This window comes from Cricetulus griseus (assembly GCF_003668045.3).
Source record: "Cricetulus griseus strain 17A/GY chromosome 1 unlocalized genomic scaffold, alternate assembly CriGri-PICRH-1.0 chr1_0, whole genome shotgun sequence".
Taxonomy (NCBI): domain Eukaryota; kingdom Metazoa; phylum Chordata; class Mammalia; order Rodentia; family Cricetidae; genus Cricetulus; species Cricetulus griseus.
In genome coordinates this window covers 24,021,037-24,048,715 of record NW_023276806.1, presented here as the reverse complement: position 1 = coordinate 24,048,715, position 27,679 = coordinate 24,021,037, and the positions used below count along the sequence as shown (strand labels likewise).

Here is a 27,679-nt window from a genome sequence, read left to right as displayed (position 1 = left end):
CTGCCTGACGTCGGGACTCTAAGCAGCCCGATCACAATTAAGCCGCATTGTTAAGGCTACGCTAACGCTCGCCCCTCGGGCCGCGCGCGGCTCACGCGGGGCCCACGTGGCGGTGCGAGCAGCCCTCAGCCTGGATCTGTTGTAAATTACCGTTCCCAACCTGAGGGGAGCCTCCTCCCGCCGCTTAGCCCTCTGCGAGGAGCCCGGGAAGAGAGATCTCCATCACCTGGGCCCCCGGAAGCCCGGAGCCCGCTCCACCTTCGCTAAGGCACCGAGTCACCCCGCGGCCCCGCCCACAGCCCGTCCCCCATTGGACGCCCGCGAGGGGGCGGGGCCAGCGCGCGCCGGCCGCACGCACGCACGCCCGCCCGCCCGCCCCTCGCTCGCGCCCGCCCGCCCTCGCCCGCCCGCCCTCGCGCCCGGCCGGCCTGGGGAATTCCATTTCCTCTCCCGCCCACCAGCAGAAGCACTCAGGGGCGGTGCTTTCGGCCCAAGGCCCGCCCAGTGAGAACCTGGGGGGGAGGGGGGCGTGGAGAGTGCTACCGGCGCCTCTCGCGATAAGTTGCGGATTTGGGGGCGGGCCCCAGCCAGGAAGAGAGCACAAAACTGCCCTTAAGTCATTGCAGAGCCGGAGCTCCGCTGAGCCGGCCACGAGGTTCTCGCGAGATCCGCCGCCTCCGCCATACCAAGTGAGGAAACCAGGGGGCCGCGGTAGGGAGGGGCGCGGGGGCCTCGACCGCGCAGCTGCCGCTCCCATCCCCTTCCTCCCGAGGTCTCCTTCCGGTTCTCGATGCTTCTCTGAGTCTCAGGGTTTCCGCCGCTCGCCTACCCTCCCCTCGGCCCATGACCCGCCTCCGTCCCCCGCCCTCCCGGCCCGACCTCCGAGCAGTGGAGTGAGAAGGTGCTGTGCGGTCCGGCCGGGAGGCGGCAAGCGGGTGGCTGGCGCGTCGGCTCGGGCCCGGAGGCAGGGAGGCAAACCGCTGCCCTCAACCCTCGCTCGCCTCGGCTCGGCTCGGCTCGCCCCGCGCGCGGCCCGCGGCTCGCGCTCGCGACGGCGGCAGCGGCGGCGGCGTTGGCGGACGGATACGCGGCGGTGAATAGGCGGGGGGAGGGGCGGAGCGTGGCAGCTGGCAGTAGTTCCGTCAGAGCGAGCGGACATCTTGTGGCTGTGCCGTGCGCGTGAGCCCCGTAGGGCCGGGGAGGCACCAGCTGCCGCGCGGGGAGGAGGCCGAGGCCGAGGCCGCAGCTCGAGGGAGGCCCCGGCCCCTCTGTACGCGTGGGTGGGGACGGCTCGCTCGGCCCGAGGGAGGGCGAGCGGCCGGGGGCCGGCGCGGCGCGGAGCGGCGCCCGGGGCTGTGGGCGGCCGAGTGGGCAGCCCGCGGGCTGGGGTGGGGTAAAGGGGGGAGGCCGGCGCGGCCGGGGCGGGCGGGCGGGGGGGCGAGAGGGAGGACGGGAGGACGGGCGCGGGGGGGAGACAGGGGCGCGTCCTCCCTCGCGCCGGAGCCGGAGCCTGGCGGCCGCCGCCGGCGGCGCGTGGTGGTGAAGGAGGAGGCTGGGCGCGCGCACGTAGGAGCGCGCTGTGAGGCGGAGAGGAGGGAGGCAGTGTCAGGGGCGACACGGAGCAGCCCGAGCCGTGGGCACGGCCGCACACGCGAGCCCGCCGCCCGCACGCCCGTCCGTCCGTCCGCCCGCCCGCCGACCTTTGGAGCGGAAACGGAGAGCAGCCCGGCGCCGCTCCGGAGCCTCCCGCTCCCCTCCCCCTTGCCTTTCTTTGCCCCGGTGACGCCGGCCCAGCGCCGGCCGGTCCGGCCAGCCTGCCTGCCTGCCTGCCTGCCGACTAGGCCCCGGCTCCTCCTCTGCCCGGCCCCGGCCCCGCACCCACCCCCTTCTCCTCCGCCTCTTCCTCTCCCACCCGGGGCCCTTCCTTCCGAGAGGCCGGGAAGTTAAACTCGTAACCTCTTCCCGTCACCCTCGCCCTCTGCGGGGCGAGCCGCCGCCGCGGGGAGAAGCAGTGGTTGGTGGCTTCGCTACCCCACCCCGCCCTGCCCGGATCGCGGCGGTTTGCAGGGATCTCGGAGTCGGCAGGGTTTTCTCCGCGGCCTCTGGCGAGTGGCTGATCTGCTCCGTTTTTGCAAAAAAAAGGCGCCTGTGTCTGGCAGAGCCGCTGGGAGGAGGAGGAGGAGGAGAAGGAGAAGAGACGATCCATCCTCGCCGCTGGGATAATCAAGAGTTTTCGGCCGGGCCTTTGAGTACACATCGGGATAGTGAGGAGCCCGGCGAAAAGCACAGACTATGGCGCTGAAACGGATTAATAAGGTAAGTTGTTGGGACTGACTAATCCGGACGGGGGGCCCTGGGAAGCCAGGCAGGCAGGCAGGCAGGCAGGCAGGCTCGGGCCCAGGGGGAAGTGTGGAAGTGGGGTGCGAGTGTAGTTTATGAGATGAGTTTCTTTAAGTTGGGGGAACTGAATGCTTTTGGCAAGCGAAATGTTAGACCGAATTTCTCACAAGAATTTGTAAATTAATGGGTGAGAGCGTGGCTTTCAGGCACCTCGGTTTTGTGCCTCACGAAGAGTTAGTCCGGTTTGGAAAGTGGAATTGTGTAGAAGCCCTCGGGCAGATGGCATAGTACTGCTTTCCTATTCCTGGTTCTTCAAAACTTATTTTAGGTGTACTATGCTTATAGGCCTTCTAGGAAGAAAAGGAAACATGAAAAAGAAAACATTTTATTCCGAACTTTACTGAGGGTCAAGGTATTATAAACAAACCTCGATTTGCTAAAAGGTAGTGACGAAGTCTGTCCAGAAGCTTAACCCAATCTGGGCAGTTACACAAGACCAAGTGGGGTTGGGAGGAGGTGGACTGACACTGTTGCCACTTCCTGTGTTGTGTGGTCGCAGCTTGCACCCGAAGCTATTTATCTGAGGCACGGGAACTGATGTAAATGCCTTTAGGAAGATCCGTCCGGGGTGGGGGGGTGCTTGACAGTGCAGGAACACAGGATGGACCCACTGCTTTTGCTTAGGACACCCCCTCCCCCCTCCAGCCTTGTTTCAGCAATCCACTATAATTTGATAATTTACGCTGTCGGTTTCAGTTGGGCAGAAGCTAGGATTTTTCGGAGGTCTAGTGTAAGAAGAACTACCTCCTCCGGTGGTTTAGTCTCATTTTATTGCTCTAACTTCTATCCCGCATTTTAAGATGGCGGCTGCTTTAACTGGTTCGGGTTCTTTCCGACACCATCCCTTTTTCTAATAATAGGAAATAATGTTCTCTGTTAACGTTAACTGTTTTTTTTATATGGTTGTAGGGAGTTCTAAGGGTCTCTGCCTCCAAGACTTAACCTAAATTCAAACTCTTGAGACTGAATTTCTCTTCTAATTTGTGTGTGTGGTGTATTTGGTTCTTGCACAATCTAGAGGGTGGAGTATTTACAGCTAGCTAACTTGAAAAAAATGTGGAATAAACTCGGTCTTAATAGAAAAGACAAAATAGGAAGGTTCGGCTTTAGAGTCTGGATGGAAAGGCCAGGATCTCGATTGACTACAGTGGGTCTATCTGATGGTACTTTATTTGGCAAGACTGGAGTTTGATGAAAGTTAAAATCTTTACCAGAATATACTGAAGTTGAAATCTTAGGAAGTCACTGTTGTAATCATTGCAGTTTTATGGAAAACACCAACTGAACTGTTCATATTCTTGCTGGTATGCACCAGGAGAGCAAGAAAACCTTAGGATTCAAGACTTTGAATAATCACTTTAACTGACGATTTTGAATATGAATCTCACATTAGAGATGCATTGTTGTGCTTTGTAGCACACTTATACAGAGACCATAACATTTCAGTACTAATGAAAATAATTCAGACCCATAGCTTTTTATAAATGTAAAACACTTTTAAAGGACAGTCTTTCAGATTTATTTTACAGATGATACCCAGCTGCTCTGGCACCATTTTAATGACCTAAAAGCTCTAAAGGGGTAGTAATAGTTAAGTGTGAACATTTGTAGTAAAAACAGTTGCATTAGAACCAAGCTAAGCAACTTTATTCATGTGCCTAATCGATTTTTTTTCTAGATACTGGAATGACAATTGTGAGAAAGCAGATCTTTTAAGTTTGAAGAATTGTGTGTTGGTACTTAATATGTAAACTTTTCCTACATTAGAGAACTATTTATATGCCATATGACTGACTGATTCAGCCTGTAGAATATTTCTAACCTGTTTTCCCACCGATATATTGTCAGAATCATGAGGCTTCTTTTAAAATGGCACTCAGATGCAGGCATAGTTTTTGAAAGTTCAGAAAGAGGATGCCTTTTCTTTTCTTTTTTTTTTTTTTAAACATAATTTCTCTAAAAATAAAAGGGGCTGGTTAGCTGTTTTGTTTTTTAAATTGCTCCCTGTTTTGAATGTATTCTTCCTGATACACACACACACACACAGTATTAACATGCCTGTAGTTCTCTGTGTGTTAAAATTCATATTATACCACTGTAAGCTTTAGTGATAACTTGGAGCAAGTTAATTGATCTTTTTAATCTATAAAGAAATTTTTTCTTAATATTTTTAACTATTACTTAAACCAAATAACCTTACACTTATTCTTCTGCTGTTTTTGTTATTTGGACCAAATTCTATGGTCCTGTTATTAAACAGGCATTTCAAAAGCAGAATTAAGTCTGGGAGCTTTTAAGAAGTTTTACTGTTCCAAAGCAAAATGACTGTTAACATATTTGGGGAACTTTTGAGAAACTTATATTCAAGATCTAGCATAAACCAAGCCCTTTTTTTATTTATTTATTTATTTATTTTTTCTTTTTGTATGCAACAATACAACATTCTGCCTCATGTATCTCTGCACACCAGAAGAGGGCACCAGATCTCATAAGGGATGGTTGTAAGCCACTATGTGGTTGCTGGGAATTGAACTCAGGACCTCTGGAAGAGCAGTCGGTGCTCTTAACCTCTGAGCCATCTCTCCAGCCCCCCCCCTTTTTTTTTCATTCTAAAGTATTTGCAGTGTTTCATAACTTCTAATCAATAGTTTGTAAGTAATTTCCTTATGATAAATGTGGCAAAGTAGGTACAGTTGACGTCTTCACTATGAAGAATTAAGTCACTGTTAAGTTTAAAAAAGAAACTAAAAGACCATCCAGGTGTTGGTAATGTTAGGAGAGTTGGGACTAGAACCCGGGCCTTCTAATTGTAGATGTTCTGGTAGCCACTGCAGCTTTATACCATTGTTGAGATTTCTGTGGTAACTAAGACCTAGCATAGGCTCTTGGGTAGTAGGCCTCAAAACAGCCATGTGAGATACTCCATTTTATGGCTGAGGTAACAAGACACAGACTGACTTATGAGTTCAGTCACACAATTAGTAATAGGTTTATAATATGATAGTTCATCTCCAAAAACACTAAAAAAGACTGTCTTTTCAACCATTTCAATTCCTACTAAATCAATGTGGTTTTGTTTCTTGCTGAGATATGCTGTTTTGTACTTCATATAAAAATCAGACTAAAACTCGCATGTTAACAACTAATTTGTAAATTAAGACGGATATATTTAATTCTTAGTTTGTTACAGGCTAGAAACTGCTGTTAAGTGCTGGAATTCTCTTAAAAGTATACAAAGGATTGGTATAAGCTTTGTAGGCCCATAGGTTTGTCCTGTGGGGTGGTGGTGGGTTTTTTGTTTGCTTGTTTTGGTCCTCAAGGCTTATCTTTCATCATCATGTTTATTTGCTGTGTTAAATTCTGTGTTATGCACATAAAGGTTAAGGTTAAGCGCCTCTTGATACTCAAAATCAATTCTTGATTCTAAGTTTTGTTTTGTTTTTTTACTGGGTTCTTAAGAGGGTGCTGTTGGTGAGGGGGGAGCATTTTGTGTGGTGTGGAAGAGACTTTCCTAGTTTACCATGCTCTGGAGATTTGAGCTCAGAGGGTTTGCATCTAAGCAAGCACCTTTATATACTATGAGCCATCTTGCCAGCTGTAGCTTCCTAGTAATTGAGATAAAAATGTTTCAGCTTGAATTTTGAGGCAGGGTGTCACACAAAGGCTGGCCTCAAATGAGGCACTTCTGTCTACAGCCTCCTGAGTGCTGGATTATTACAGGATAGGACTATATGCCCAGCTCCTGATTGAGCTTTCATTTATCTAATTTATTTTTGAACTTTGCTTTTTGAGGGTGGGTTTGATTTTTATAGCATTGTCCTCAAACTTAGAGCAATCCTGTCTCTGCCTCCCTGCTGGGATTACAGGTGTGTGCCAGCGAACCCAGCTGCATTGTGAATATATATATTTTTATTTTATGTGCATTGTTGTTTTGACTATATGTATACATTTGTGGGGGTGTCAGATTTTGGAATTACAGACAGTTGCTAACTGCCATGTGGGTGCTGGGCATTGAACCCAAGTCCTCTGGAAGAGCAGCAGTCCGTTCTCTTAACCACTGAGCCATCTCTCTAGTCTCCATGAAGACTTATTTATCATCTATACAGTATTCTTCTTGCATGTACACTTTCATGCCAGAAAAGGTGCCAGATTTTATTATAGATGGTTGTGAGCCACCATGTGTTTGCTGGGAATTGAACTCAGGTCCTCTCTCTGGAAGAGCAGCCAGTGCTCTTAACCTCTGAGCCATCTCTCCAGCCCCACATTTGGTTTTTCGAGACAGGGTTTCTCTGTGGCTTTGAAGCCTGTCCTGGAACTAGTTCTTTTAGACCAGGCTGGTCTCAAACTCACAGAGATCCTCCTGCCTCTGCCTCCTGAGTGCTGGTATTAAAGGTGTGAGACACCACTGCCCACCTCATTGTGGTTCTTAATAGAAACCTTTTTCTATTGTTGTATGGAAGAGCTATTGTTTAAGTTTTCACATCACATTTTTATTTCAGAATATTCTGACTTTTTAAGTATGCACCAGTGTGAGATCTTACTAAGTCATCTCTAGAAATACTTCATAATTTTAAAACGTTCATTAAGGAGTTCCAAACTTGCTCTTAGTACTTAACTGGGGTTGTAATTGTATGTGTTACCACAGGATAAAAAAAGTCAGGAAGGCTGTTGGGAAAAAAAAACAGGCATTAAGTAGATTCACGTTTTTATTATTTTGTATAACTTATTTTCAAGTTTATCACTTTGTATAATTATCAAAATTGTTTACTATTCTGTATCATAGAGGTTTTGGAACTTGCTACCATAGCAGTTATCTTAATTGAAAATTCAGTAATGTTGATGATTACATTTAATATCTTAATGTATAGTCAGATTGCCTTATAATATGTATTCTTAAAATTCCTTGGGCGGCCATGTGCATAGTAACTTTATGGCTGAATTTGTCCTGTTTAAACTTGTACTCATTTGTGATTTAGTGTTTTTGGTTGGGTGTTTCAGAATGGAAGTGCCTATTCACATTAGTCCTAACCAGTGGGTATTTACTGCCACTGGATTGCCTCGAAGTTTTTATTTTTATATCTGTGAAATGCGTGATTTGCTTTCATGGATTATAAAGGCCCCTTTTGATCTATTCCAATACTGCTTACAAAAAGATTTTTCTCTGAGTTAGCGCCTTAATAGGGTTACATTTACATGTCACTGGGCTAGCTTTGAATAATCTTTACGTGATTACCTTCAAGGGTGACCTAAAGAAAGAAAATTGTATTTTCACTCAAGCCATTCTTCGTACCTTGTCTAGTAAACAAGCATACTAGTGTCACCTATAATTAGAACTAAACAGGAAGCTAATGCCTTGTTAGTGATGTAAGGCAGTGTAGTGTCGAGAACCTACCCTTGTACTCCTTGGGTAAAGGAAACTAGGTTTTCTCAGGAAAGGTTACAAACTATTTAAAAGGGGTGGGTTTTGTTGTGCTTTGGGGTTTCCCATTTTGGTGTTTTCTGGGCTTGCTCAAACTTCATCCTTGCATATGGGCTGTGCCAGCTAAATGATTCCTTTTGATTTTTTATGCCTGCAGTTCTGTGAAGTTCAGATCATAATCTTTTGCAAGTATCTTGTGGAATTAATTCTAATAACCATAAATTTCTGAGAATCTTGTTTCTTTGGCATTTTAGTTAAATTAGAAATTCAAGTTTCAACAGTTGTTGTAATCGGCAGCAGGGGTAAGATTTTTGATCTCAAAACACTTCTAGAGGTTTTTCTATTCCTGCTTCTGCCTAATGTCTCAGAAGTATTGTTATTCAGAATAAGTGTACAGCAAGAGCTATTTTGATTTCATTGTAAGTCAAGTCAGATTTAATTCTGGAAAAGTGGACTCAAGTAAAATACAGGAAACTTAACTTTTAAAAATAGTAAAGATTCTGATAGGAAAACTGTTAATACCTTTTGTTATGTACTAAAGTAAATAGATTGGGGCTACTAATACTAGGACATGTAGTAGGTACATGTACTGTATTTAGGGATGTCATTCATGAACTTGGCCTTGCCTCTGTATCAAAATAAAATCTGACAGATCTTTCAGATAATAACAGAACGCTGCAAAGTTGAATGAGTTGGATTTGTGAAGTTAGGCCTTTCAGGAGATCTACCAGCCTCTTCAACAGCTGTCTGCTGATTTCATTAGTCTGTTGAATGATATTTTTTACTCTTGTTTACTCTTTTGACTCTTTGGCCTTATTGAGGGGCCCACACCCAGCTCCCAAATAAATCACAGTCTTATTACTTATGAATGCTTGGCCTTAGCTTGGCTTGTTGTTAGCCTGCTTTTCAGGGCTTTTATCTATCTTAGAAGCATATCTTTCCTTCTTACTCCATGGGTGTCTGGCCGGCTGGGGAGGGGGGAACATTAGCTTAAAGGCTATTTTACATTTTAAATTGCTAAACAAAAAATTATCATGTGGTCTAGAGATTTAAATGAGCTAGTGCTGTTTTATTTGGCCTCTTTATGAAGCAGTTTTGCTTTTGTTTAGTGAACAAATGAATCAAAAAGCCTTAACCCAGGCTTGGCTTTCAAGATGGGTGGTCTGTAAATGGTCTGTGTGTTGTGTCTGCTGTGTCATAGTGCTTTAAGTCTGTTTGCCTCAAAATTCACATTAAAATAGACATTCCTAATTTAGAATTGAAACAACATTGGGAAATACTAGATTTGGGTAGTTTAAAAGATTCCAAATTGATAACATTAGAGAAAGCACATATTCCCATCTTTATTTTTAAATGGTTTTTGCTATTTGTATTACGAAGTTAAAAATGTGTGGATCTTAATTGAATATTTGAAAATTAAATCCTTATGGGATGAAGCATAGAGTTTGGAGGTAATTTTTTTATCTTATAAAATAGACCCCCCACACACATACTAAGAGAATTATCCTGTAAAAGTCCAGTTAAATGAGTATTCACACATATAAACAACACACAAACAAATTGGTTTTTACCACTTTGGTTCTTAGATACAATGAGGTGTGGTAATGGAGATTGCCATTATAACTAATGGGTTGTCTGTGAGCCTTCGTACTTTTTATTGTTGTTGAGTCTGTATTATGGGACTCAATATATAGACCAGGCTTTGCCTAGAACCCAGAGAGATCCATCTGCCTCTGCCTGGAGCTAAAGAGGCACACCATCACACCCAGCTTGAAACTTGATACATTTTAAAGAGTAATTTAATACCAAAAAAAAAAAGAAACGGGTTTTTAAAAGAGGTTGGGTATTTGAAGAGAGCACCCACCAAAAAATTGACTTCTTAGGAACACCTTAAAGCTTTAAGTGGGAGGTTATACACCCAACATCTTAGTAATGGGTTTCACCAAAAGCAGAATGCTTTTGGCATAGCTGGTATATATGAAATGCAACTGAAGGCTGTGCTTAGACTTGGGGCCCACAGTATTTTCTGTATGCACAGTTGTTTCAGAATTTTACATGTATGTACGAAATCTGAGACGCTTCTTGTTTTAAGCATTCATATAAAATAATTGACTTGCCTGAGATTATTAACATGTTACTTTTTTACTTAGTATGATTATCTTGCCAGGCCTCAGGGTGTACATGTAGTATGTGCCTTCCGAGGTTAAAAAAGGGCATTGGGTTCTCTGTCTGGTGTTAGTGAGGTAGTTGTGAGCTAGCTGCCTGGTAGGTGGTGCTGGGAACTACTGGGGCCACCTCTCCAGCCCCTTGTTTCTTTTTTGTTGTTGTTTTTCCTAATACAGTATTTTAGTAAAACTGGTCAGAGGTTTAAGTCTTTAAGGTGAATTTTTTTCCTATTGAATATGTTGAAAATAGGGTGGTATGTGCTGATGGCAAAGCATGGAAAGGGTTGATCAAGATTGTAGATAGATCTTTTTGCTCTTTGGTTAACTAAGCACCTGGCCCTGTCTTTCAGAAGCAAAAATGGCAAGATGGTATCAGGACTATTTTGTCTATTATATTGACTTTTTAATGTAGCTAAATCTTAGATTGGTTATTCCTGAGCAGTTGGATATTTGACTGTTTTTACAGTGTTTGATGTGGTCAGGTTTTACTTAATTTACTTAGTTGGCATTAAGAATCCATTGTTTACTACCATTTTTGAAGTTCTTAAGTCACTTTCAGGGTACCTGATCCCTCCTTAATGTTGAGTTATTTCAAAATGTATTCTTAGGACTTTTATCAGAGTATACAAAACCAATCCTAATGTCTATAAATATTTGGTAATTTGTTTCTGGGCTGTCCTCCTCAACCTAGATTTTTTTTCATATCCTGATTAATTGAACTAGGTAGGATCTATCTAGCTGCATAATTCACTGACGTGTTAACCAGTTTACTTAAGTGATTGCATGAGTCAGTGTACAAAGATTGTTGAGTTACCCATTTTTGAATCCCATCTTGATACAGTCCTGTGCTTCCTTTCAACTCCCAGTGGTATTCGTGCTTCAGCCTTAATACTGAGGTCACAAGTGTGTGCCACCACACCCAAGTATTGCTTAGTATTATAATTTTTAAAGAAACCTTTATTAAAAGGTAAATTGGAGACATTTTAGTGGCATTATTAAAAAGCTGTATTTAAAACCTAGTTTTGCCTGACAGTGGTGGTGCATACCTTTAATTCCAGCACTTTGGGAGGCAGAGGCAGGTGGATCTGAGTTCCAGGACAACCTTTTTAACTGGGCTCACAACTGTAGTTGTGACTATTCAGGATGCTGAGATAAAGAATTAGTTGAACTCATGATGAGACCAATCTGGGTAATACTGGAAAAGAAAGCTTTCCTTTTGTTGTTGCTTTCCCAAAATATGGTTAGAGCAGTTAGTTACCACTGTGGAAGCTGGAGGAGGTGCTCAGTGGTTTAAGAGAGTACTTACTGCTCATGCAGAATTTTGCCTCCCAGTATCCACATGGGGGCTCACAAAACTAGGGTCCTGTATGCCTGTGAGTACACATGAGCACACATGCACATAAATGATTTCATTTTATTCAAAACTGAACATTTCTATGCACCAATTGAGTGACTTTAAAGATTTCCAATGGCCTCTGGAAAAAAAAAAAAACAATTTAGAGGGCCTAAGTCCATGCTAGAATGGGACTTTGTCACTTTATGCATAAGCCCTTGAAACACTGAAGCAATAAACCAAATAAAAAAAGGTTAGTTGCAGAGTTTTGGTGGGAGAGTTTGTATTTTACCCAGGATTAGGATGGAGAATGTATTGCTAGGTGTATTTTTTTTTGTAAATTTTTGACAACCATTTTAAGAATTGTGTGTGTTTATGTGTGAACACCATATATGTAGGTGCCTGAAGAGGGTGTCAAGTGCTAGAATTGAATCTGGGTTCTCTATAAGAACAGCCAGTGCTCTTGACTGCTGAGCCATCTCTCCAAGCCTTTTAGCATTTTTGTTAGAATAAAGCACAACAGTTCAAAAGCGTGCTTCTGGCTGGGTAGTGGTGGTGGCGCACGCCTTAAATCCCAACACCTGGGAGGCAGAGGCAGGCAATCTCTAGCCTGGTCCAGGACAGCCTCCAAAGCTGCTTCTGAAATTCCTTCATTTAAGAGTATTTGGCGGGGCTACAGATGGCTTAGCTCTTAAGAGCACTTGCAAGACGTAGGTTCCATTTCTAGCCAACCCTAACCCCTATATTAGGTGGCTCACAACAGCCTGTAATTGCAATTTCAGGGAATCTGATGCCTTCTGCTTCTGTGAACACCTAGAATGGAACGTACCTAGGCTCATGCAGGCACACAGAAATGCACAGAATACAGCAGGCGTTTTGTACTCTGCTGAATGGTCTGGGGAAAGTTTTGTGTTTGAGTTAGGAATATATATAACCCACGGTATTGTTCTAAAAGAGTTTACCTTGAGTGTGTGAAGCAGCACACACTCGGTCTCCAGGACTGCAAAAGAAAAAAAGCCTTATTTTTAGTCCCTCTAATAACAAATCTGGCATTAAGTTATTTGCATTTGTGAGGCTCTCATTGTGCTAATGTTTGTGTCAGCCATTAGTTTTTCATATTGTTAAAAAAAAAAATCTTAACGGTTAAAGATACAGAACCACTGGTGTTAGGAAAAGAAGTAAAATTGTGCCATAGTGTCATCCAAGAGCTTTGACTCTTAAGCCTTAAACCCACTCCTGATTTACACATCACATTGCTAATTTCTTAATCCAGAGGCCATTGCCATAGCATACCTAGTTGGTACATGCCATGCAGCCAGCAGAAACAGCCAGTGTTATTTCTATTCACATAGGTTGGAGGGGTTGGTTAGTAAGGTTCTCCTCATCAAGCCTTGAATGCAGTTCTTTAAAAGGGAGGAGGAGGTGTTTGTCTGAAGAATCAGCAAGTGAGGCCAATCTTAGAGATAATAGTATGTTAAAGTGAGACTTCTCTTCACTGCATATGCCTTTTAATAAATGAAACCAGGGCCAGGGCAGCATCTGCTAATTAAGTATGCAAAGTAAAGGTCCTTTATACCCATTCTGACATTCTTGTGTTTTCTTAGACAATGGATCCCAGACTGGCCTTCAGATTCTGAGATCTGCCTGCCTCTGCCTCCTGAATGCTAGGATTAAAGGTGTGCACCATTGTGCCTGTTGATTCTGGCATATTTAATTCAGTTAATACCTTAAGGAGTGGTGGGTAGAGGTCCAAACTTGAGGCCTAGTCTTATAGGGAAACTAGAATACTGAACAGAATGAGGTGTGTTAGTTTGTTGCTCTTCTGTGATGATCATATTGCTTGTTACATAAGAAATGGGATACATTTTCAGCATGAGGTATACTTTACTAGTTGCAGAGGATTCTCTAGCCCATTCCTCTCCTCGATGGCAAGCTGCTGCCTGCTTGTCTTAAAACTGAGTTGGAAAGCTAACAGGCAGTCTGCTTTGAGTGAAACTGTGATCAGAAAATGGGGGCGGTCTCAAGCCTAAACTTGGTCATTAAATAAGGTTTTGCTTCCTAAGGCAATAGATTGTGGAGGTGGGTGTAGAGTGGATTTCCAGCCTGTGGGGGGGAAAAAGGGCAGGGGTTTAAAAACATTGTGTTGGGTCAGGTCAACACTATAGTCATTTCTGCCTTTTCTCTTTGCTGGCATCCCTTTCTACAAAATACATTAAAACTGCTTTGTTTTTACTAGTTTCTTGAATTTGTTACTGTACAATGGCAGTATTGTTTTCCACATTTATATGCACTTAATAAGAGCTGTTAAGGTTCTTTGTCCAGGGCAGTTATTTTGTAGAGTTTAATTGGAAATTTTTCTTTTCGTTCTATTCTTGAGGGGCGCTTACTCACAATATTCTGTACCTTATGAATTGTTGAGTAAATCATTTCATTGAGAAGAGAGATTAGTGTGTTCATTTAAATGAGTTGATGTGATTCGTTGTTGGTATTGGCCAAGTAATCCTTTATTGTCTTTTAAAATCGGGAATTGAGCAAAACATGTTAATATATATTGGGCTACTTGGAAGGAGAGAGGGTCCTATGACTAGCTAATCTACGTTAGTAGATTGAGCACAAAGTAAGCAAAACTGTTGTAGATGGAAATGTAGCAACTGATGACATGCATGAGCAGTTAGACCAGCACTGATTTTTAGTGCGTGGTCTTTTGTAACAGTATGAATCTGCCGCTGCCTCCCCCCCCCCTTTTTTTTTTTTTCTTCCTCCATATTTTGGTATGGTAGGTATAAAGAACTTGAGCTACCCCTGTATTCACTGGGAGAAGGGTATTGAAAGGAGGTGGTTGTTGTTGACTTGGGACATAGAGATAAAGCGTTGAAAGCAGCAATATATTAACATTAGGTTGAATTTAATCTACCTGATAATTTTTAATGATAAAACAGTAGTAAGGTAGAGCTATATCATCACGGGTTTTCATAAGTCTAATAATGGGAACTACGTTTATGAAAAGTACTATTGTGTGCATGCAGGTTATTGAAGAGATACATATGTATGTTAGATGTATTCATGAAATTGTGAAGATTGCATCTTTCTACATAGAAAAGTTGAGTCCCCTACATTTGAATTTTAAGGATAGCTTAAAAAATGAGCACTGAGCTAATAGGTTACATTAGTCAGGAAACTTAAAGATTAAAGGGCATGTAGCCATATTAGGTGTTTCACTAGGAAAATAGGGTCAGATTTTTGGGAAGAAAGGGAATTTGAAACAACAGGGAGCATCTGAGAATGGTCTAGAAAGTTAGTTCATCAAATGACATGTTGATCTTGGCCTTACCTAAGTTTTTAAACCTTTGAAGGCATCTGCTACTACATTTTGTTTAGAAGTCAACTTTTGTTCCTAAAATAAAAATTTAATGGTGTGTATATATTACTATAAACCCTAGCCAAGATGATTGATTCAGCATGTGTCTGGTAGAGCCAGTGATGGTTAGCATTCTAGGAGGTGGATTTAAGATTACTTAAGGTTTCTCTCTTGGCTAATAGGAATTATTTGTTTTTGCCATGATTGCATGTCCCTTTAAAGGAAAAAAAAAGTTCATTATTAACTCAAGTCTTTTCTTAAATTTAGACTAATATAAGCTACCATCTTCTGTCTTGATTTAGGAACTTAGTGATTTGGCCCGTGACCCTCCAGCACAATGTTCTGCAGGTCCAGTTGGAGATGACAGTAAGTAACTTGATTTTCTTTCTAATCTAACTTCAGGAAAGGCTGCATGTTTTTGGGGATAACGAGGTTTTTTGTTTTTTTTTTCCTCCTCTTTCTAGTGTTTCATTGGCAAGCCACAATTATGGGACCTGTAAGTACTATTTTTTAATTTTACTTTTCACTCAAAATCAGCATTCACTTTATCACAATTTTATTTTAGATTTTTGGCCTTGATAAATTAGTTATTGTATTTCTAGTACATCATAGTTAACACCGCTTTAAAATAAATTCCTTAAATGTATATATCTGTGATTATATTCTGTAGTACCATCTCTGAACCCACCAAATATCTTGTATTGCCTTTGTCTTAGTTTTCTGTAAGACAGTGAAAAACAGTCATTAAGCTTCCCGTTAAGGGGGCATTTTATTGTACCATGGGTTATTCAAAGCATTGAAACTACCAAGAATGAATCTAGCTTAATTATCTTTTGTTATGCTTGCTCTCAAACACACATGCTGGGGGGCTGGTGATTGGGGTATTTGAGGGTCTCTTAACATGTGTATCTTACTGAATTTTTTTCTTTTTTGGCAGTAATGTAAATACATTACTGTGCAATAATGTGGTTTTGAGTAGCAAAAAATTAGGGTGTACCATGCTTTTGGTGGGGGCGGGGCACCAGCCAGCTCCCAGTCGTGACAAAGACTTAACTAGTTTTGAGTGATAAACCTAACGTACGCTCATTTCTGGTTATCTCTTTTAACTTAAATTAACCTATTTTCTTTTTTATCTACCTTTTCCCCCTGGGCTTTTTACTTTTCTTTCTGTGTATCTTAACATTTATTACTTCCCATGTCTGACTGGCTGCTGCCTGGCTTCTTGCCCTGGGTATGTCCCTCGTTCTCTCCTCCTCCTCTCATTACTCTGAAGCCTAGATTTCTCCTGTTCTCTCTGTCCATCAGCCCTACCTGCCTATTTCTCTGCCTTGCTATTGGCTGTTCAGCTTTTTATTAGACAAGTCAGGTGCATTAGGAAGGCAAAGTGAAACAGTAACACTTAACACAGTTAAAGTAATGTTCTGCAGCATAAACAAATGTAAGACATCTTTTCCTGGTTAAAATAATATTCCACAACAGTAGGTACATATTGATAATTGTAAAGAAAGTGTCTTTGAAAGAATTTCACCTAGTAAATAGATGGGTTAGACCAGCTGTACTTTCCAGGTTTGGATTTGGGAGGGGGTGGGCTTCGAGACAGGGTTTCTCTGTGGCCTTGGAAGCCAGGCTGGTCTCGAACTCAGAGATCTGCCTGCCTATGCCTCCCTAGTGCTGGGACTAAAGGTGTGTGCCACCAGTGCCCGGCTGGATTTACTTTTTTAAAAAAAGCCTGATTGAGTGTATTTATTATTGTGCATGTGCACACAGATCAAAGGACCACTGGGAGAAGGCAGCACTCTACTTCCATGTAGATCTCAGGGATTGGACTCAGGTGTCAAACTTAGTGGCAAGTACCCCCGCTCTCTGAGCCATTTCATAGGCCCAGGACTGGCTTTTTTTTTTTTTTTTTTTTGAGCTAGTCTGGGGCTGGTCTTACATTCCTGCTGAGTTACCCATATTGCAGGATTGAGCCTTCACATCTAGCTCAGATTCTTGATTTTTAAGGTTATTGGCTTATTTGTGGTTTGTTTTGTTTTAGATAGTCTTAATGTTGTAATCCATGGTGTCCTCAAATTTCCAGCAACTTTCATACCTCAGGCATGAGTCATCTATTGGTCTTATTTTAATAACCTTAGTCATTTTCTACCTTGGTGAATGTGAGCACCTGCTGTGTTGAGCAGTTAAAAGTATGAATAAACTGTAGTCCCTATTTGTCTTTAGGGACTTAAAATAAGAGAAAGCAGATAATTGAAACATGTTAGAATATACTAAGATACTTGAGTAAAAAAGTACCTAGTAGGAGAAACTCATGACTGGGATGTTGGGAATTCTAGAGTAAATGTGAAATGTTAAAATTAAAAGTAGACTAATTAGGGGACCAGGCTTGTATTAAGTTTGGAATAATGTTGATTTAACTACAAAGAGGCCATAGGACTTTTTGTTGGTCTTCTGTTTTTATTTGAAAGTGCTTTTTGTTTTTCTCAGTTGAGTGAGAGTGTGTGTGTGTGTGTGTGTGTGTGTGTGTGTGTGTGTGTGTGTGTGTGTGTGTGTGTGTGTGTGTGTGTGTCTGCATTTGTAAACTGAAACAATGAGGCAGTGATAATGTCAAATCCGTTTAAGTTGCAGATTGCCCAGGACAATAGTAAGAAAATATTTTCCTTTGGAGTATTTCACTTATGTTTCAGTAAAGAGGAACTTGTAGTGAGTTATACTCAAGAAATACCTCTGGATCATTGAAATTTACACACAAACATTTGAAGTTACTATGGTGCATACTGGCTTATTCTTCCTGAAGATAATTTGGAACCAAAAAGATTGGAAGATTGCTAGTTTAGTTATCTAATTTGTGTGGAAAAGAGGGTCGTTGCACTATATTAACAGTAGTCCCAGTTGTGTTTCATTCCATCAGAAGAAGTAAGTTCTTATCTGTTATTTTTGATACTCATGTGCTTAATTTTTTTTTTTTTTTAATTTGAAATGTAGTTGGCAAAAAAAGGATTTGGAAACAACTTCCACCTTGGTATGTGGCCTAACTGTTGAAGAGAGAGTGCTGTATTGTCAGTGGTGGACTGAGCATGATAACTATGAAGGAAATCAGTTCATAAGGGTTATTGTTCCAACTTCACATATATCATTTCATACTATCATAGTTAATGATCTATAGAACCTTCCTTTTCTTTTAAAGAGCTTTGTGAGGGGCTGGAGAGATGGCTCAGTGGTTGAGAGCTCTGGCTGCTCTTCAGAGACCCAGGTTCAATTGTCAGCACCCACACGGCAACTCACAACTGTCTGTAACTCCAGTTCCAGGGAATCTGACACCAATACACATAAAGTTAAATAAGTAAATTTTTAAAAAGAACTTAGTGGTTCAGCAGAAGAGGGAAGTATGCGTAAATTATTGAAATGGTACATTAACTAATGCATAAATGTGATTAATGGAGAGGCAATCAGCAAATTGGACTCCATGAGGAAGGGTTGTATAAGACATGTTACAAATAGAGGAAGGAAGGAGCGTGAGAGTTATACTCTTAATGACACTGTACTGTAGAGAATACTTAAAAGCAGAGCATAAAGGTGGTATCTTTTTAAAAGGTCTTTTTGATATTGGAGTATAGGAATAAACTAGAAGGTAAAGCTAAAGTGAAAGGAAGCTACATTAAAAATATGTAGACAAGAGATAGTAACACTTTGAGCTAAAACTTTGGCTGCGCTAGTCAAAAATGAAGTGGCTAATTCAAGAAATTTTTAAGGCTGGCTAGAACTTAGCACTTCATACTCATAGCAACGCTCCTGCCTCAGCCCTCCAAGTATGGAGATGACATGCATAAACCACTATATCTGACAATCTTCAAGTTATTTAAGAGTATAAATGAAATGAGTGTAAGAATTATCTATGAGATCCTGGTTTTCTACTCTTATGGTTTAGGAAGAATGGGGTTGAGGATTAGAATGCATGTCATGAAATAGATAAATATATATAGTAGGCTTGGAAATGTGCCCAGGAGTTACTGAACACACTATAGAAAAAAACAGACTGTAAAGAGATGTGAGTTCAGAGGTTAGAAGCAGAAAATGGATCTTCAGACACATGCAAAATTTCGTGACTCCTTGGAGAACAAATACTTGAGGGAGCAAAAGAAACAAAGTAGAAAGGTTATAAAGAATCTGTTAATTCTCAATTTCAAAGGTTGAAGTCAATCTCGAAAGTCATTTTTTGTTCCTTTGATTTGGGTTTTTGTCTTGATAGGGTGGAATCTTAGTGTATCGTTGAAATACTTGGTTTTTTTTTTTTTTTTTCCTTTCTAATGTTTGGCTTTGTCTAAATTTTAGCAGGGATCTTTTTTAAGATTAATTTATATTCAGCATATTGTGTGAGTGTGTCACATACATGTGGGTGTGACGTGTTGTCTATGTGAAAGTTAGAGGACAGCCTGTAGAAGTCAGTGTTCTCTTTGAACCATTCCCTCCATGGGGTTCCAGGGATTGAACTCAGGTCATCTGGTGTGGTGGTAGACAGCCTTTACCAACTGAACCATCTCACCCACCAGTCCATCACATCTCATAAACTCACATGATGTCATATTTTGGGTACCTTATTTTTTTTTTCATTCAGTTTGTTTTGCTGTCTTGGGTGGGCTTAGTTTTTTTGGTGAGCATTTTGCAGAGAGCACTGGTGGAATCTATCTATAATGCCTGTACTTGTGAAGGATAAGGCAGGTCAGCCTGGGTAACAAGATCTTGACTGAGAAAACAAAAATAGTATAAGGGCTTGGAAGTAGAGTGACTGCCTGCTTAGCATGGACAAAGCCTTTGCCTACTTTTAAGTCTGTGTAAATTAGGTTCATTACTTTATAAGTCAGCTTTGTTTCTCCATTAGTATGAACCGAATTGGAGGGTACAATAATTTGTTTCTTCATTGCAGTGTTGTAAACAGCAGATGATTTTGGTTCATTAGAAAAATGGACTTTAAAAGGAATTACCTTGACATATTAAGCCTATTTTTCTCTTCACAGAATGACAGCCCATATCAAGGTGGTGTATTCTTTTTGACAATTCATTTTCCTACAGACTACCCCTTCAAACCACCTAAGGCAAGTATTATCCCTCAGAAATGTTAGCTTATGGCTTGTTTCAGAAGAATAGAATGTTCATAGAAATTTAGGTTTCTGTGTAATTGAGGCTTTGTATATTGTTGAATAAAAATAACACATCGAATTAAGCTGCATTTAGACTATTCAAGAATTTTTCTAACCACTTTCTAAGGGTAAGCTTAAGAGTGTGCCACCATACTAAGCTATTACTAACACAGACTTGAAATCTGTAAATATAGGTAAGATTTGCTTTTTTGAAGTTGCAAGGCTCAAGTGTTTCTGTGCTTAAGTGGAATGTAAACTATAGAATCAATTTGCCTAAAGTATGTTAGCAAAATTTGTTACAGTTGCTTAATGCACCTAGGGTGACTGGTTTATAGTATTAAAACACCTCTGGTCCTGGTACTCTGTAGCCTGAAGCAGGAGAGTAATGAGTTCAGAGTATTGTCATTGACTTTCCAGAACTATTAAATTCATGCCATGTGAATAAGTAGAAAATAATTTGCATTAAACTATATTTTTCTAGTCATCTTTTGTCATGTTAAAGGTGCAATGTAATATAGTTCCTTTGGATATAAAGCTTATACCCTTTAATTTGTTTTATCTGTAGTGGACATACAATTTGAATATGTACCTATATAATTTGAATATTCTAAATACCCTTCCCCAGGTTGCCTTTTGATAGTTAAAATACAGTACCCAGAGTTAACCTTCAGATCTAAGTTAATGACTGGACCAACACCCATGTCCGCCGTTTAGGCTGACTTTTTAAATTTGCTTTTATTATCTAAAATGATTGGTTTTGTTAAGAGATTTTCATTTATGCATCTAATGTACTTTGATCACATTCTCCCTTTCCCTCATGTTCTTCCATCACCACTTCCACTGGTGTGACTTAAAGTTTGAAGTACTTGTTTTATTTGGAAAAACTATCTAAAGGTTGTGCTGTGTGCTTTGTGTTTTAGGTTGCATTTACAACAAGAATTTATCATCCAAATATTAACAGTAATGGCAGCATTTGTCTTGATATTCTAAGATCACAGTGGTCTCCTGCTTTAACTATTTCTAAAGGTAAAAATAATAGTTTCACTGGAGTAGTTTTCAACTCTTGGTTTTCTAACAGTTAAGGGGTTTATCCTTGAATCTGCTTGGATAAAATTTTCTCTTATGCCAACATTTTAATAAAAAGTCACTTGTAGGGCTGGTGATACAGCTTTAGTTGGTACAGAGCACTTGCCTCCCGAATGCACAAAGCTCACCACATGATTTTCCCTAGTACTTCATAAACCAGATGTGGCACATGCCTAAAACAATAGTGCTTTTGGGGATTGGGGCGGGAGAATCTGAAATCAGAGGTCATCCTTGGCCACATGGAATTTGAGACCAGACTGATAGAGTAGCTTAGAAAACCAAATTGGTGGGGGTGGGTGGTTTTGGTGTTTTTACTTTGATCACTCAAGATTTTAAGGGTATTTGTCAGAGTAGTTAAAACTGTATGTTAGGAGGAGGGCATTTATTTGCCTAATAAGTTTTCACATAATAGCAAAGTTTAGTTTTAGTGTGTTAATGGAGCATATAGAAGCCAAAGGTGTCTTCTCTTTTTCTACTTTGATTTCATTGAGACAGGTTCTGTCATTCAACCAAAAGTTCACAGTAACTCAATGTGTCTACCTGTCTCCACCCACCAATGCTGGGGTACACACATACAGAAGTAGCTATTCCCAGCTTTGTTCACGAATGCTGGGAATTTGAAATCGGGTCTTCATGCTTGTTCATCCAGCGCTCTTAACTACTGAGCAATGCCTCAGCCCTCAAATTAATTTTAACAAACTTTTGTTCTTCTGTTACTAAACTATTTAATTGTGGGTGTGTGGTGGTGATGTGCACATGAATGTAGGTGATCTTGGAGTCAGGAAGAGAATGCCAGATCTGAGTAGTTGTATTAGTTAACAGGCAGCTGTGAGACACCAAACCCAAACTGTCCTCCATAAGGGTGTTATGTGCTCTTAATTGCCCCTGTTAACCCCCTTTTAGCAAGGATGGGAGAATATAGCCAGACAAGATACAGCTTTTTAAATCTTTTTAAAGCTTCCTGCTCTGGCAAACATCTGGTGTAGATTTTCTGTACCTATGCTTGAAGGTAACTTTTAGTTGGGTGTTGCTTAACTGTCATAGTTGCTTTGTGTCTAATGATTATAAGTAGGGAATTTGGGGAAGATTGCTATACGAAGTCTGGTCTACTGTAGATACAAGTGTGTTGTGCCTGTCAAGTTCTCACATCCCTAGGGATAATACCCCAAATGGAGATAGTTCTTCCTCTTTAGATAGTTCTTCCTCTTCAGCTGCTGGCTTCTAAATGACAAGTGGTTTTTGACATTCACTCTGCAATTTAAATTGTACACAAAAAATGTTTTAATGATGACACAGGCTTGGGTATTAACTTAATATTGAGTTTTTAATGCTAGTAATTATAATTTGATGTTAGAACCTCTGTATTAAACATTAATATTTTCAGACTGCTGAAATGCATCATTTCTAAAACTTGAAATAATGTTTGTTCTTTGCCAAAATGTGTGAGTAAATGGAAAGTGAAGCAGGTATGTTTTGTTTACAGGCAGTACGTCACACATTTCTTCATATGCTTATTAAAATGCTGCATTTGACTCAAAAGGAATTTTGCAGTATTTTCTAACTTTCTTGTTTTTGTTGTTTGGATTTTGTTTTTTTGAGAGGGTTTCTCTGTGTAAACATTTGTGGCTGTTCTCGAACTCACTTTGTAGACCAGGCTGGCCTCAAACTCAGAGGTCTACCCAGCATATTTGTTTTTCTTTTAGACTAGTTTTTTAACCTAAAATTTAAGTCTCTTTTCAAATAGTGTTTCTCTCATAATCTAGATAGCCAGTTTCCTATTGTTTTGTTTCCCCTGCTGGGATGTACCATAATCTGAATTGTATTTCTTCAAATGCAGACCGAGTTAATGGGTGTTTTGTTTTTAAAGGTTACTTGGTATTTTGACAATAAGCTAACGAGTCAGAATTAGAAACTGACCTTTTTCTGAGTTGCTGTATTTTACAATTTTTTTTAATAACCATTCATTTGAATTGAGTTTGGAATTGTATTTGCTGCTGTGACCATTTTTATATTTGGCTTATATGACAGTTGACTGTCTTAAGCTGTTTTTTATTTATCTTTATCCAGTGGTTGTTTAAACCACTTCATGCATTTATATATAATAACCTGTGTTGATAATACATGTGACTAGAACATAACAAGCACTAAAAAAAATTTGTATCATGACACTTGGCATTTTGTAAGTCTGTAGAACAGACCAGATTTAAGAGTTAGAACTGAAGGCTCCCTACATTACAGGAATACACTATTTTCACCAGTTTTGTGTTCCCTCAAAATACCAAGAAAAATCTTAAATATTGGCTCTCCTTACATTGACTCTCCTTACATTTTTGTTTTTTTAAACTACTATCTTGAAAAAAACATGCTTGGTCTAATCATTACTGACTTTGTGCCAATAATGTTTGCGTATCCATACTCCTGAAACTGCATAACCTTTTTTTTTTTTCTTTTTGTAGTTCTTTTATCCATTTGTTCACTGCTATGTGATCCAAACCCAGATGACCCCCTAGTGCCAGAGATTGCACGGATCTATAAAACAGACAGAGATAAGTAAGTATGAAATTGTTTTTTAATGACTGTAAACAGTGGATTTGTTTAACAAGTTGGGCTTATTTCTGCTGGAATTTGTGACAGGACCTTTTTTGTGTTTGTTTCTGGTAAGGTAGTTACTAAAACACAATTGAGAAAAAACAGTAAGGTCCAGAATAATGGCTGAGGCTGGAATATTTAGAAGTTTGAAGCTAGCCTGGGCTATCTAATGAGACCCTGCCAAATAAATAAGTGGTCTTAGCATATATGACAGTGAATAGCTCCTTTGAGATGTTACTTTTCTAATGTTTTAAACACTTGCGTAATTACTGAGTTTGGGGTAATAAAAGCACTTTTTCTTCAATGTTTCAAAAAAATTGGTACTAATGTACAATTTTTGGTCTAAATCTATCAAATATTTGAATTATCTTTATGTTCAACTTAACCATTTAACTTTCGTATGTTATGATTAATGCTAAGTGTGCTTGTTCAATTAGGTACAATAGGTTAGCAAGAGAGTGGACAGAGAAATACGCTATGTTGTAGGGTAAGAGGATCTGCACTCTATGGTGCGCTCATTTATGGTACTGCCAGCACTTGAGTGCTGCATGCTTTAAAGCACTGGATTAACTAACCGAAGGTAACAGACATGGCAGCTTTCTGAAAACTATTTTAACTGCTTGATCTGTTAGTGTGGAAGTATATACTCAGTCTTCATTACTGCTTGAGGTTATTCTTGCATGACAAAGCAGTTATATAGCTTTAGTAAGACGTAGAAATGTAAGAGTATCTTTATTCTTTATTAGATTACCATGGTGTTTATAGACTTGGGTGTCAGTACTATGGAATGTGGTGGTTTTACTCAGATTTTCCCAGGAAGGTAGTAGTAATAGAAAACACTTAAACCTCAGCATCCAAACTAAAAGTTCATTACTGACAAGCATGAATTAATGTTAGCTATATTTTGTGGCTCTTTTTGTATGCTAAATCGTTTGTTTAAAGTGTTGGCTGTTTGAAGAAGGTTTTCTAAATAATAACTCTGAATTGCTAGAAAAGTTTTTTATATGTTGAGTTATAGGAAAATAGTTGAGCTGTATGTACTTGGTTTGAGATAAAACTAGTAATATTGTTAAGTTTTCCACTGTTCTTTGTTATATACTCACTTCTTAAGCCTTTGTCACTTTTTTTGTTGGTAAATAGACTATGATTGTATTGTAGGGTTGAAATGATAACCTAGCTCACTGATGTTGATTTTTTTTTTTTTAACAAAAATGGGTTGCACTACTAGAGAGTCCATTCTTAGGAGGTTTTAGTGGGGGTTACCAGCAGTCACTTCTACACTTTTATTTATTTAAGATAACAACCACTGAAGCTTGTGTCTTGAAAAGTACTGTTTTTATTACCCTTTCCAATGTCTTCACATTTCAAAGGCACTTTCTTTATACTACCCAACTAACTTCTCAATTTAGGTTTCAGATTCATTTTGCAGTAACAGTGTGTGCATTGTTCTGGCATTGGCCAAAATTTCTATTGATATGTAACGTATATACATAATATTCTGACAGTAGTAAACTATAGTGTTTGTTTTTTTTTAATTAAAATTTTATCAGCATGTACAACCAACTTGAAAGTTTGATAGAGTACTACCTCACTGATGGGAAGGTCTTTGTTAAGTCCGTCTCAGCCCCACTTTTATTAGGAGACCACTAATGTCATCTCCCACACTGCTTTGAATGCCACTGCTTCTGTTTCTGTCTCTTGACTTTTGTTCTACAATAGCCATTACAGGTGTCATGATAAATCACAGGTAACATAAAGACATTTTCCTTGTCTTTTACAATAATAATTCTTTCAATTTTATTTTTTAAATACCTTATTTGTTTTATTTACAGGTACAACAGAATATCTCGGGAATGGACTCAGAAGTATGCCATGTGATGCTACCTTAAAGTCAGAATAACCTGCATTATAGCTGGAATAAACTTTAAATTACTGTTCCTTTTTTGATTTTCTTATCCGGCTGCTCCCCTATCAGACCTCATCTTTTTTAATTTTATTTTTTGTTTACCTCCCTCCATTCATTCACATGCTCATCTGAGAAGACTTAAGTTCTTCCAGCTTTGGACAATAACTGCTTTTAGAAACTGTAAAGTAGTTAACAAGAGAACAGTTGCCCAAGATTCAGAAATTTTTTTAAAACTGGAGCATGTGTATTATGTGGCCAATGTCTTCACTCTAACTTGGTTATGAGACTAAACCAATCCTCACTGCTCTAACATGCTGAAGAAACCATCTGAGGGGGAGGGAGATGGATGCTCAGCTGTCACATCAAAGGAAGCAGCATTATTCTAGCGCATCCATTCTTGTTTAAGCCTTCCACTGTTAGAGATTTGAGGTTACATGATATACTTTATGCTCATAACTGATGTGGCTGGAGAATTGGTATTGAATTATAGCATCAGCAGAACAGAAAATGTGATGTATTTTATGCATGTCAATAAAGGAATGACCTGTTCTTGTTCTACAGAGAATGGAAATTGGAAGTCAAACACCCTTTGTATTCCAAAATAGGGTCTCAAAACATTTTGTAATTTTCATTTAAATTGTTAGGAGGCTTGGAGCTATTAGTTAATCTATCTTCCAATACTGTTTAATATAGCACTGAATAAATGATGCGAGTTGTCAATGGATGAGTGATCAACTAATAGCTCTCCTAGTAATTGATTTATTTTTCTTCAATAAAGTTGCATAAACCAATGAGTTAGCTGCCTGGATTAATCAGTATGGGAAACAATCCTTTGTAAATGCAAAGCTGTTTTTGTATATACTGTTGGGATTTGCTTCATTGTTTGACATCAAATGATGATGTAAAGTTCAAAAGAGTGAATATATTGCCATGTTCAGTTAAAGTGCACAGTCTGTTACAGGTTGACACATTGCTTGACCTGATTTATGCAGAATTATAAGCTATTCAAATAGTGTAGCTTTAATGTGCTGCACATGATTCTGGCAGCCCTAGAGTTCATAAATGGACTTGGGACTCAGCAGGTTTGAAACATGTATATGGAGTTTAAGAAATTTATTTTCCAGGTGCATCCCCTTCTAACTAAAATTTCATCTGTACACTTAACAGCTGAAATATATATATATATATATGTGTGTGTGTGTGTGTACATATATATATATATATAAAACTTGGGAGTAATAATGGGTCAAAATTTACAAAATAAAGTACTGTTTTGGTGTGGGAGTTGTCGTGAGGCTGTGTTGAAGTGACTTAACTGTGGGATATGACTATCCATTGAGATGGATTTGTTCAGCCATTTACATTAATGAGCATTTAAATGCAACAGATACCATTTCAGGTGACTCAACATGAATGAATAAAAGTCAATGCTATTGGATTGTTTGTTTGACAAGTGCTATCTGTGCCACTAAATCTGTAGTAATAAGGGCATTACCATTCTTCACCCTAATTCTGAACCTGTAGTTTCACTTTTTTCTAGCTTTGATTTATTCATTGCTTTATTTCTTAAGTCTTGTATTTGATTTCTAGCACATGTGATATGTCTCCACTTCCACATTTGCACTGCTTATATTTACATGCAAATTTATTCCTTGTCTGCACACAGATGTGGAAAGTTAGAAATAAATGTAAAAGCTTAATTTTTTATAAACATTTAAATATGTAATTTGGACATGATTTGTTGACTTAAGGTTCTTCTCTAAACTGGAAGTGAAGTGCATGCCTTCTGAAGGTGTTCTGGCTTTATTCTGTAAGAAGTATTTACATTGGAAATCAGTTATTCACTTTTTCCAATGAGCCCTCCACCCCCTAATTTTACCTTTTGAAAATGTGGGTTCTTCAGGGTGTAGGTGTCAGGCTAATTAAAACTTTTGAGGTTCAAATTGTAAAAAAGTGTTCCCACAAGGGTAAGAACAGTATTCTTTGGCTCTGTTACAAAATGATCCTTTCTTGAGACCCTTGTACACAAAAAGCTTTAGTAAGCCAAATAGACAAAGACATTTTTATAAAGCATTGGGTCCCTGATTGGCTTTCTTGATATTTATAGAGATGAGTTCCTTAAACTGATTGTCAAAACTAATGGGTACGTCCAGTTCTCTTTATCTTTGACTTGATGCTTTATACAACATTTCATATGTCGCTTCTAAGGGAATAAGCCATAGAGGCTTCTCCAGGTTTAAGAGAACAGAGTACCTGGAAAACCAACATTCTGAATGTATGGACACTGG

General features: G+C 39.9%; 1 protein-coding gene across 3 annotated transcripts; it reads left to right on the top strand.

Annotated features, from left to right (window-relative positions):
- Positions 1–565: 565 nt before the first annotated feature.
- LOC100760666 (ubiquitin-conjugating enzyme E2 D3) lies at positions 566–26,829 on the top strand. 3 transcript variants are annotated; one of them, XM_027395764.2, is made up of 8 exons: positions 566–689; positions 2,143–2,316; positions 14,978–15,041; positions 15,140–15,171; positions 19,688–19,765; positions 20,731–20,836; positions 23,353–23,446; positions 25,318–26,829. In XM_027395764.2, exons 2-8 carry the CDS (start codon positions 2,293–2,295, stop codon positions 25,361–25,363), a joined length of 444 nt encoding a protein of 147 aa, XP_027251565.1. In that variant the 5' UTR covers positions 566–689; positions 2,143–2,292; the 3' UTR covers positions 25,364–26,829. The 3 variants fall into 3 exon arrangements, with proteins under 3 accessions (XP_027251565.1, XP_027251564.1, XP_027251563.1); XM_027395763.2 differs by lacking the exon at positions 566–689 and adding an exon at positions 773–901 and having other exon boundaries at positions 25,318–26,681; XM_027395762.2 differs by lacking the exon at positions 566–689 and adding an exon at positions 1,132–1,270 and having other exon boundaries at positions 25,318–26,681.
- Positions 26,830–27,679: the final 850 nt, after the last annotated feature.

What these genes read in the sequence shown, in the direction of transcription:
- LOC100760666 (XM_027395764.2), top strand. Translation starts at nt 2,293, where the DNA reads ATGGCGCTGAAACGGATTAATAAG. An exon ending in TGCTTTAACTATTTCTAAAG is followed by an intron (nt 20,837 to 23,352) that starts GTAAAAATAATA and finishes TTCTTTTTGTAG; the next exon opens with TTCTTTTATCCATTTGTTCA. An exon ending in TATAAAACAGACAGAGATAA is followed by an intron (nt 23,447 to 25,317) that starts GTAAGTATGAAA and finishes TTTTATTTACAG; the next exon opens with GTACAACAGAATATCTCGGG.